Here is a 12,080-nt window from a genome sequence, read left to right as displayed (position 1 = left end):
AAACCCATGCAAAAAAAAAAAAAAAAGGAGTAGAGTGGCACATTTAGGGGCAGCACACGCCGCTCAAAATTGGAGCTTGGCCAGCTGGAGCCATGCTCTGGCTGCTGCCCATGCTTCAAGCAGCAGGATTACCACTGCTGCAGCCCCAGGAAGCCCCCAGAACCCCAGATAAGGCTGCTAGGGCCAGCCCAGTGCTGGCCCGAGCCTCTTCTACCACTCATGGTAATCTGCTGCACACCAGAGGTCACATGGCACAGGCATTCCCTGAGGACAACTAGCAGCAGCAGCACACGGTGTCCAGCTGCTAGGTGTCCCTGGAGAACCAAATGTCCATGCTCACGTGGATGTTGCCATACGTGGTAAGTGCAGGGTAAATACATAAGTGGCAGCCATTGTCATGAAGAGCCTAAAACCTCAAGAGATGAGACACAAAAGGTGAAGTATTACCTTTCCATCAGTAGAGCCTGAAATACAAAGAAATTAAAGACCCAATCCAGTCTCTCCTTTGCATTGACTTTCAGTGGACTTTGAATCAAATCCAAGGTTTCTTGCCAAAGAATACATTCTGTGGCAGAATTAGGAACTGAACCAAAATTTCTCAATGTTGGTACAGTGGTTTAACCACAAGTAATCTTTCCAGTCTTAAGATATTTTAACATGTAAAAGTATTGCTGGAAAATCACTGTAGGATTCATGAAGCAAGACAGCTCTTTATTTTTTCTGTATTGGATATATTTGGCTCTGTCTTTTGTGTTTAAAATACTGCAAAGCAACACAGAACAGTTAACCTCCTGACTAAAGTGGCAATCACAGTCCAATTGAATCAAAATTAGTCTAGGGCTGTCAAACGATTAAAAAAAATTGATTGTGATTAGTTGCGCGAACTAAAAACACAAAATTATACACAGAAAAACTCAAAATTATGAAAAACTACACAGGTACTTTGTATGGTTGGAGGGTGAGGGTGTGGAGGGGAATTTGTGAAGGTGTGGGGGCTGTGGGTGTGGGGGGGGGCTTAGAACCAAGAGAGGGAGTCCCCACACTCCCTGGCAGGATGTGGGGTACTGTGGGTCAGGAGTGAGGGGCAGCAGCAGGGTTTGGGAGTGAAGGGCAGACACATGCACACATGGCTCCCTAAAGGTAAGTCTGTAGAGGGAAGGGACAGGTGAGCAGATTGAAGCCCCTATGGTGAAGGAGGGTCTGGGGCAGGGGTGAATGGGACCTGGGGCAGGCTGCCTGCAACCAGCCGGGGCTCTGTCTCCTGCTGCCTTTGCCCCAGGAGCCATCCAGTCCCATGTTGTGCCTCTCACCACCGGGCAGGCAGGAGACGCATGGTGCAGCCAGCACACAGCTCCCAGGGCAAAGACAAGAGGGCACAGGGCATAGTGGACAGCCCACCTCTAGCCCACACACAAATGCCCCCCTATGACTGAAGAGTAATTACAGTTTATTCATCCAACCCATACTTCCTTATCTTGCTTCAGAGATGTGAAAGGTTAAATGGTTAATTGTTTAACCGATGAGTGCAGTGATAATGGGTTAGCTTACTGGTTATCCTTAGCTTGGGCCAGATGCACAGTCACAGAAGCAGGGAAGGGAAACCATGCGGTGTCCTAGCAGGAATCAGAAGTTAGCAGGGCATGCAGGAAGGAGAGAGGAGTAAGGAGTAGAGGAAGGGGAGAGAGAGAGGTTAGAGGGGTGTAGTACCCCTAGCCTAAAAGAAAAACAGAGAGCAGCCTAATGACTCATCAGTTAAGCCATTAGCTGCTGGTCCACAGGTGCTTCATCCCTTCCAGGACAGTTTCACATGGGCTGTGTTGTCCTGCTGGGCTTGCCTCCTCTCCAGTTCCTCCCCAGTCAGAGGGCTCCAGGAGCTAGGAGTGGCTCCCAACAGCAGCCCTGTCGAGCTGCTGTATTATCAGTTAATTGTTTGACCAATATAATTAAAGGAGGATAAACAAATATTTTAAAATTATATTTACATCCCTAGCTTACTTGCAAGAATGTGTGGGAGATTGTATTAAAAGCCTTGCTGAAGGCAGGGTATATCATGTCTGCTGCTCTCCCCACATCCACAGAGCCAGTCATCTCATCATAGAAGGCAATCAGGTTGGTCAGGCATGAGTTTCTCTTGGTGAATCCAAAGTTAAGTCGGATATATGATGTATGACATGTATGCAGTGTTGTGTACCTGCAGCTTCCATTGACTGCAGTGAGATTTGTAAGGGCTTACTGAGTAATTATTTATTTTGTGTCCTTTCTCTATGTTGTGGGATGACATGGAGAGATCTGGAATTATATAGCTACATCAAGATATTCTATTCTGATACAAAAGTTTGCAGCTCTTGCTGTTATCTGTTATTCTGATTTGCATAGAGGTCTCACATTTGTAGAGTTTTTGAAAAGAAAATCACCATAATGTTTTCTTGTGTTACAGGTTTACCTGCTCTAGTGGTGGCAATTGTTTTAGCCAGCACAAATACAAGTGCAGGTCGTATCTATGGGAAACAATTATATGGCAGAGATGCTAAGGGGCAAGGAGGAGATGATTTGTAAGTAATTTTTAAAAGCATTACAAGTCAATGTATGCATTTGGCAAATAATTTGGGAGTGGCCAAACTGCTTTCATAAAGCTTGTAAGTGCAAAATCAAAGCAAGCAGAAAACCAGGTCATTATCTCCTAAGTTATTTGTAGTTGAATCTTTTTAAAAGTGTTGAAAAGAATTTATCTGTGACCCAAACTGGTGTAAAAAATATCACTTATACTGCTGAAAGCAAATAAATGTTAACATTCCTATTTCATGTATATCATATATTTCAAATAAAGAAAAAGCATTGCAAGAGTGGGCCACATTTCCCTCAGGCTACATCTGTATGTTAAAAGTCAGTAATTTTTTTTTAATGAGTCTTATAAAAAAGTAGGTATAACCTTTATGCTCCTGGCAAGATACCAGTGTATCCCACACTGACATTTAGAGGCTCCAGAGTACTACTCTGGTTACAGAAACAAAATGTCCAAAGATTTGAGTTGTTACACAGGAGACGTTTTAAATGTGCAGTAATGAAGGTAGATATAGAATAAACTTGCTTATCTTGATCAAAATAACCAAAGAGGAGCATAATTTCCAGTGTCTAAGAAAGATGGCATTTTGTTATTTTTACAGCTGCTGGATCAAAGATGGCACTGTCTTTTATGTGACTTGTGCTGGCTACTTCGGAATCATGTTTCTTATGAACATCGCCATGTTTATTGTGGTGATGGTGCAGATCTGTGGAAGAAATGGGAAGAGAACAAATCGAACCTTGCGGGAAGAGATCCTGAGGAATCTCCGTAGTGTGATCAGCCTGACTTTCCTATTGGGCATGACATGGGGCTTTGCCTTTTTTGCTTGGGGCCCCTTAAATCTCCCTTTCATGTACCTCTTCTCAATTTTCAATTCTTTGCAAGGTAAGGTGAATTCCAGTTCAGTAAGCAATGCAAAATAGAGCTGCTAATGTTATGGGAAGAGCTGCTCCAGCATCTTGAGAAAGTGACTTAAAGCCAAGTTTTTTAAAGATAAATACTTGCTCTAATGTACTGAGTCGCTTTAATTCTCTCTGTTTCTCACTTTCCCATCTATAAAACAGTTAAACCCATGCACACTATAAGGCTTAGTTTAGTAGTGATCATGGATAGTTCCAAGTCCTTCCAATAACATGCACTCCATAGTTACCACTACCCCTTTCCAATACAGTTTGAAATATAACAAGAATATCCAGAATACATGGCAAGAAAGACTGAGATTTCCTTTAGTGCATTATTACAAATGTAGGAAATCCCTTTACTCAATGTTTTCCCTTAGGGAAACTGCAAAGCTTATAAATACTTGTTAGAAATTATTGCCAGATCATTAAAACAAATCTCAGTTCTGCTTTGATTTACTGTGAATAGACAGTAGAATGATATATGAGACCAGCCTGGCTTTGGCTCTATTAAATTCCCAACAGTTTCAGGAAACTCCAGTGACTACAGCAATCTGTTTATATCAGTTTCCTTACTGAAGGTTAGGGTATTTTATTTTTCCAGCCTTGTTCATCCTTCAGTTGTGGAAAATGCTGTAAATTGTAATCAAGTCCTAGTACATTATAGAACTATGCAGCTGACATTTAAAATGACTTAAGTTCAAAGCTGATTTGTGTATGTGCCATACAATGCAAGAGCCTCCATCTCCCAAAAAAATCAATAATAGTGTAATTTATGGAAAGCTTATTATCCCACAAACAAATAAATGCAGAAATGAAAATACAGCTTGCCAGAGGTCAGCAAAATACCTTCCCTTCATGGAAAAAAGAAAACTCACTTAATAGTTGCGCTATGTCTATTACTTTCTATCTGCTACAGATGAGACAAATTTACTGCTAAAAATGTATTGGGCTTTCATGGAAAGAGCATAATGTGGTGGTTTTTTTGGTTTGGTTTGGTTTCAAATTGAGATGCTAAAGAAAATGGCTAAAAGGTGGTATCTACACATGCAGCCCAATCAGGCCTCAGAAAACTAATAAACTCCACAGCAGTATTTACAAGTACTACCTTGCTGCAGAATATTTTACTCCATGGAAACGCACGTGTAGACACTGCTGAGGCTGGCTGGGACATGAGGATGCTTCAGTGTGAGGCCTACCTGCTGGCTAGCCCCACACTGGAACATCTGCATGCCCCAGCCAGCCCCTCTGCAGCACATTGAGCTGGGCTGGAACAGCCCCAAGCTGGCAGGCTCATCCCTTGGGTCCCCTGCCAGCTGGGGCTGCTCCACCCCGGCTCAGTGTGCAGCAGTCCTGGTTGCACGTGTAAACGCAGCACCTGAGAGCACTAAACTCTGGTGTGTTATGTGCTGGATTTTATAACTGCAAATCAAATTGCACATGTAGATGCCCCCCCCCGAGAATAATTACAGACTAGACTCATAGAAACATAGGACTGAAAGGAAATTCAGGAGTCATCTAGTCTACCTCCCACATGAGCACAGCTTTTAATCGTACCAAAATTATCTGTGATACATCCCTATCCAGCCTCTTAATGCCACAGAAGGAATTCTACAGTTTATCTAGGCAGCTTGTTCCAATATTTAGCTGTTCTACATAGAGGAACATTATTCTGGGGTTTAACATGAACCTTCCTTCTTGTCCTACCTTCAGCAGCTAAAGAGAACAAGCTAAGATTCAGCAAATATTCTCTTAGCCGAACTTCTATTGCCTTCATTAGACATTTTATGTATAGTGTACTTGCAGGCTCAAGCAATGAATCTCAGTGGGAAAATAACTATTTTCAATGGGAAAGTGATACACTTGTATTGAATACACATGAAAACAACAATATTGTCAAAAAATTAACCAAACCCCACAGTCACCATTGCAAATACCTAATAAGTGAACACAGGGGGAAAAAACTGAAAATTGATTATTAGCTTGCTATGAGATATAGTATCTCAGTGCCAGAAAGATTTGCTGAAGCTGAGAAAATTCATAGAAGAGTAACAAAATCACGGAGGCTGGAGACCACCAGGAAGTAATGAGGTAAAACTGACTAAAGGAAAATTTGGGAGTTGTATCAGGAAATATTTAGAACAGCAAACTCTAGTCTTCCCACAGGAATAAGGTTAAGCCCCGTTGTTGGAATAATTTATAAGAACAGTGAGCAATACTGTAGTATTCACTGGAAAGCACTTCCTGCTTTGGCAGGCTGATGGATTAGGGACATCCTTTAACTCTAATGGCCTTTGGATCAGACCCTTGATAAATAAGTCTTCCCCACCTCTGATTTCTATGAAACTGTATTGGTCATAAGTTATATCTCTAGACTCATTTATGCCTTGGCATCTGGTGGATGGTAGTAACTACTGGTATTACTGTTTTTCATCTTTTCATCTGCATAGGAAATGATCTTCTGGACAGTTTTCTTGCTTTGATACTCAGAGTAAAACACTAGAAACATCTCTTTTTTTGGCTACTAATTTTACATATGCCTGCACAAGCCAAATACTTTGTAAGTGAGAACTGAGTTAGAGCCACCCCTGGGGTCTGAATTTGGCTTTCAGAGACAAGTTGTGTCATTGACACACACTGCTAACTTCATGAATGATTAAATACTGAAAATTATATCTTAAGGACTAAGCCCAAACATGGCAAAGGGATTGCATCTGTTTTTCTTACCATACATTTATGTATTTTCCTTGTTTACCTTTGCATAGTGTTCCTAATTTTCACAATAATTTAATTCTGCGTTAAGTTTTGTAATTACGATTGCAACAGTGCAAAAAGTGAAGGGGCACAATAAGACCTAGACTGAGGCTTTAAAGCATATATTTAAGCATGTGAGAATGTGGACTTCTAACATACTTAAAGCATATACATTAGTGCTTCGCTGCATCATGGCCCAAGTGCAAATTCAGTCTTTCTGAATGTATAAAGTATATCTGACAAGGGGCTAATGTATGTGAAAAAGAGGTTAATGGTTTTTTTCCCTTTCTAGATTATATTCTCGCATTCTTTTTATCAACCATCAATTCATTTGCAAATAGGGTTATTCATTATTCAACTATCTTTACCACAAGCAACCAGACTGGATCCACCCTGACTTCATTGCCTCCAGTATGGGCACTGTTTTAAAGTTATAGAAGCTCAGGTTCATGACCAGTGTGCATGCAAAGGTGCTTCATTACCCAGAGTTTCAGTGGATACAGAACAGATTATTTTATGGATGGGAAAAATGCTTTCCAAATTACACATTGTTCTTTTGTTCTTCTATCCAAAAGTCTGTGGGCATTAGCCCATAGTATTACTCATGATGAGGATAAAGGAAGAATCTCAAGGTTCCCCAGTTAAGTGTTTTGGCCTGCAATAAAACACACTTAAATCACTTTGCAGATGTAATTATATATGGATCTGGAAGTAGCAATTGCCTCAGGTGTTCAGCATTGTGTTGGCAGTGTCTCAGTAAATGAGAATGAAGCAGGGATCAGCCAAGCCAAAGAGAAATGGAAGATTCCACAACTAATACCTGCCTATGAAGAGCCAAGAAACTACTTCTAGTATCAAAATTAGCACTGAAATATCTTTGGGGAATTATTGCAGTTATGCCATCAATCTGAGTTGATCAATGTTTAGCAATCCTAGAAACTCAAGGTATTCTTAAATGTGAAGGCTGTAAATAGGCATGCAAAAAAACCATGGTTGCTACAGAACAGGCATGTGTTTGTGGACACCTTTACTGCAACAGTATGAGCAAACCAGGTAATTACTTTTAGAAAACACTAGTTGTGTGCCCATGTTGTAGTCTGCAAATATATTTTCTCCAGGTTTAGGCTTATTTTCAGGAAATGCACATGAACATACAGGTGCTGTTTTTTTGTGTGTACTTTTTTGGTACAAAGACCTCCAGCCTCCAGGTTTTAATAATATTAGCTCTGTAAGTCTGGTACCTGAAGAGTTAAACAGACAAAAACTCCCTAATAGGAAAATATATCCCAGTACTTGGTTTCCGGTCTTGATTTTGAACTTTTCAATGGTTCATTCAATTCAAAGCAAGTTCTGAGGCTGTAAGAATTAGAGGACAAGTAAGCTTTCATTGGCTTGACCATCTTTTACATTACACACCTCAGTGGTTCTGGTTGATTCCAGTAGGAATCAGGGGATACTGGTTTTCTTAATATGTTTCTGAAAAAATATACATCTTTCTCCCTTAAGTACAATACTTCTTAATATTTTTTTAACCTTTTTAAACTCTTTGCCAATCGTTTTTTGCATTGCTTACAGGTTTATTTATATTTATATTCCACTGTGCTATGAAAGAAAATGTGCAGAAACAATGGAGGAGACATCTCTGCTGTGGCAGATTCCGGCTGGCAGACAACTCAGGTAAAAACAGGCTCCGTTCCTTAGACCCAGGAGTAAGCTGAAAAAGGCTGATGGGCAGCTTACACAGCTACACAGTTCAGGCCACAGATGTGGAAAGAGCAAGGAGTATGATGATTAATAGTGTATTGTTTCAATAACAGCAGTTGCCGGGGGGTCTTTAGATAAAACTTAATAAAAAAAGTCTTGAGACCTTGCTTTAAGTTTGCCAGCTGGTAAGTTTTGTAATACTGTAATCATGGTTATTGAAATCCCTTTAGTTTTCCTACAACAAGTCTTTCAGTATTTTAAAATGGGTAAAATACTTAGCTAGTGTAAACTGGTTTCGCCTTATTGATTATGGCAGTTTTATACCAGGTACTGATCTCACCCCCAGGTAATATGAATATTTGACTTAGCATCATTGGCTTGAGAGTATTTGGTCACTTAGGTTTTAAGTGACTGCCATAGGCAGTTTAGCTTCTGACAGTTTTTTCCTAATGACTTTAATGCCTGCATGTAAATGACCACTGTAAATTGTGATCCACCTTACTGTGTCAATTTATAATGAAAAAACATATCATACCGTGAACAGGTTAACACAGGGTGCATCTACACATGCATTTGATCTGAGATCAGTTTACTTGCAAGTAAATTACCTGAGAGTAAATGCTCCTGGGAAGGAATCTACAGGTGCAGGGATGTGGCAGCAGATTTGCTGCTCTTAGCAGCAAACTGATGCAACTTCCTGTGGCCGTGCAATGAGTCATTTTGAAAAGCCAGCCCTGCTCTGTGCTCCATGGCCAGCCATTTCCCTGGCCAGAAGCAGCATGCACAGCACAGGGGTAGCACGCAACAGCCCACTACCTCTGCCTACACATACCATGGCTGATCTAGCCCCTGCCCCTGGCAGCAATGACCAGCACCCCAGGCTCCTGCTGGCCATCATGCTGGCCCTACTGGCCCACTGTGCTGACCACCAGCTGGCCTATGGCTGTTTGGACCTTCCTGGCTTCCTCACATACAGCAACAGTGCTGCAGTGCACTGTCCCAGAGCTGCTGCCATGCAGTTAGCTGCCCCCTGGACACCATCCAGATGGCCAGACCCCAGCAGGGACTCCAATGACAGGCTGCTGGATGCCACCAGCAGGGCTGCCCTCACCCTCCTGGGCCTCCAGCCCCGCTGCCTCTGGGCCCAGGGCAGCCACGCAGCAAGGCAATGCCCCACAGCACCTACAGGTTCCAGGCAAGCTTCTGGGGGTGGGCTCTTATTCCTAAAGCAAATCCATGAGAGAAGAAACAAACCAGGCAACTGTTTTAAGTAATATAAAAAGTGCATCTGATGCTTGAAATTTAAGTAGCTGATAAAAATAGGAGCTTGGTTCCAACTGAAATTAATTGTTTAAAAATTGTCTATTCATTTTCAGACTGGAGCAAGACAGCAACAAATATTATAAAGAAAAGTTCGGACAATCTGGGGAAATCCTTATCCTCTAGTTCTATTGCCTCCAACTCAACTTACTTGACATCCAAATCTAAATCCACCTCGAACACATACTTCAAAAGAAACAGCCACACAGGTGAGTTATTTCTGATATGTCACAAAGTTCCTATTCAGATGTGGTGCTTCAAATAACGAACATTTATTTTTGCCATCCTAGGTAAGCCAGTGACTTCCACATGAAAGTAATGCATAAAGATGTTACTTATCTGAGGTGAACTGAGCATTTTAAATTTGTGTTATTGTTTACCATGACTACATTCATTTACTAAGGACTTTTTATCCATTCCCTGTATAGTGTCCAGTCAAACTGAATCATGCTTCTCTCCGTATAGGGTGTCCAGTCAACTGAATCTGCTTCTTCAGAAGCAACTAAGTATTCCCATAAAGAGTATAGGGTTCCCTAACCTGGTCAGATCAGATCACTGACCTGAACTTCAACCCCTAGATTTTAGATGTTGGGATGCCTAAGTTGGGGTGCCTCTGATACCAGGCTGGTCCTGGCTTGCGCAAACTGAAGCACAAAGAAGTGAGAGATTTCCCAGATGACACAGGGTATGTCTACACAATGCTGTTAATTCTATAAAGGCTTACTGGCCATGTCTATATTAATACTGTGCAGTAGCTTGTTAGTACTGTGCAGTAGTGTCACGTTGCATGAACTGTGAAGCGACACTACTGTGCAGTAGTTAGGAGCTACTGTATAGTTAGCATCACCCAGAAGCCATGCAGGAGCACTACTGCTTAGTAATGCCAGTTACTGTGCAGTCATTTAGTACTTGGTTATGCAAGGGGGGAGCCAGGAGCTGAACAGTGCCAGGACACTGGGGGGCAGAGAGCTATCCTGTGCCAGTGTTGCCTGGCTCCCAGATCCTGGAGGGGACCAGGAGCTGAGCAGCACTAGGACCAGGGGAGTTCCCTGTCTCCTGTGGCCCACTGGTGCTGGGGCTGACTGGGAGCAAATTTGCTCCTGGTCAGTGTTTCCACATGTGCTACTGTGCATTATCTACTGTGCAGTTAGTTTACTATCTGTATTTACCAGTATTAGCTAACTGCATAGTAGACTCATTTACAGCACAGTAAGTGATGTGCGCATGTAGATGGTAATGCTTTACTGAACAGTCAATTAGTCTACTGCTCAGTAAAGTGTCTCATGTAGACACACCCACAAGTAGCTAATGGCAGAGTTACTAATACAAACAAAGACTTCCTATCCTGTCCCCAGGTCAACCTGTCACCTACTAAACTGTAACATATTTAGTGATAATGAGACAAATGAAAACTATATGCATATTAATACTGATTTCCCAAAATATAAACAATTATTTTCCCTTTTACAGAGCATACATTTATTCCACAGCTAATCAGATATAAATTGTGCAATGACAAGTACGTTCTATATTCCATTCATCCGACATAAAAATATGTTTATTTTTAGAATATTTTAATGATATGAGAACATTTTAACAGTTCTAGTGGTTTGAAAACTGTTATACTTCAGACGGCCATAAAGTAGGTTCATAAACTGTGGATAACTGGCAGAAATACACAACAGGGTAATGGCCATTTGGGAGTGTAATATGAAATAGGATTCTACCCAAAATGCTGTCCCACTTTTGCAAGACTGGTTTCTTTTCTGGTACTCCAGTCTTCAATTTTGGTTACTGTGATGTGACATAGTTCTAGGATTTACCTTCATATTTTTATACTGCGTTAGCACGTGGCTCACTCAAGTGGAATATAATTTTGTGGCTGAATCCCAGTGTTACAAATAGATGTTGCCCCATTTAATTAAATCTAAACAATTAAGCAACATTCAGGGCCTTCCAGAATTGTTTCCATTAGGAGGAAAAATTGATTATATGACTCATGTGTTTCCTTGGTGTAAACTTCATTGACAAAGACCCTATAAAATCCTCTCTCCTTAAACACAGTGGAAACAAGCAACAATAGGCAATTTCCCTGCTCAGGAATTCTTCAGGGTGCCACTCCAAGAAGTTCTGTGGCCACAAACTTATTCTTAGGGTCCAATTCATAACTGTTTCTCCAGGCCTTCAGTGTCCTTATCCTCATGTGGATAACCAGACTCCTCGCACTTCAATTTTAGCTATGACATCTTGCCTTCAATTAGTTTTGATAATGCCATGAGCCTGGGACAATGCCATGAGCTGACTTTTGTTTCCAAGTATCTTTACTATGGAAAAGGAGGTTCCAGAATAACCATCAAGCTTCATAGCTTGTGATTTATTTCAGTAAGTTTACTGTTACTGTAGTGTTAATTCAGCAGACTGTTCACATGGTCTCTGAAGATCATGTTATAAAGTTCCCAAATTTTACATGTGAGACACTCATGTACACCTCTCTCTGATTGATCCATAACATAGTCTCGATTCAGTATGCCATACTGTTGCTTCACAAGTCATAGTTTCATAGTTTCTAGGGTCGAAAGGGACCTGAGCAGATCATCTAGTCCGACCCCCTGCCATGGCAGGAAAGAGTACTGGGGACAAACGACCCCAGCAAGGTGTTCATCTAACCTCCTCTTAAAAACCCCCAGGGTAGGAGCCTGCACCACCTCTCCTGGAAGTTGGTTCCAGACCCTAGCCACCCTGACTGTGAAATAGCACCTCCTGATGTCTAACCTAAACCTACCCTCTGCCAGCTTGTGACCGTTATTCCTGGTCACTCCTGGCGGTGCTCAGGGGAACAG

At 41.6% G+C, this 12,080-nt stretch overlaps 1 protein-coding gene across 4 annotated transcripts in view; it reads left to right on the top strand.

Annotated features, from left to right (window-relative positions):
* Nucleotides 1-12,080, top strand: part of ADGRG6 (adhesion G protein-coupled receptor G6) — a 204,163-nt gene that overhangs the window by 185,093 nt on the left and 6,990 nt on the right. For all 4 annotated transcript variants that reach the window (XM_019527071.1, XM_019527073.1, XM_019527070.1 and 1 more), the window contains 4 exons: nt 2,438-2,552; nt 3,165-3,448; nt 7,792-7,893; nt 9,297-9,449. In XM_019527071.1, the coding sequence (XP_019382616.1) occupies nt 2,438-2,552; nt 3,165-3,448; nt 7,792-7,893; nt 9,297-9,449 (654 nt within the window). The remainder of the gene's footprint in view (nt 1-2,437; nt 2,553-3,164; nt 3,449-7,791; nt 7,894-9,296; nt 9,450-12,080) is intronic.

Source organism: Gavialis gangeticus, unplaced genomic scaffold, assembly GCF_001723915.1.
Source record: "Gavialis gangeticus isolate Ggan-Ray unplaced genomic scaffold, GavGan_comp1, whole genome shotgun sequence".
Taxonomy (NCBI): Eukaryota; Metazoa; Chordata; order Crocodylia; family Gavialidae; genus Gavialis; species Gavialis gangeticus.
Note: the sequence above shows the minus strand (reverse complement) of the source record. Positions and strands in the feature narration are given on the sequence as shown.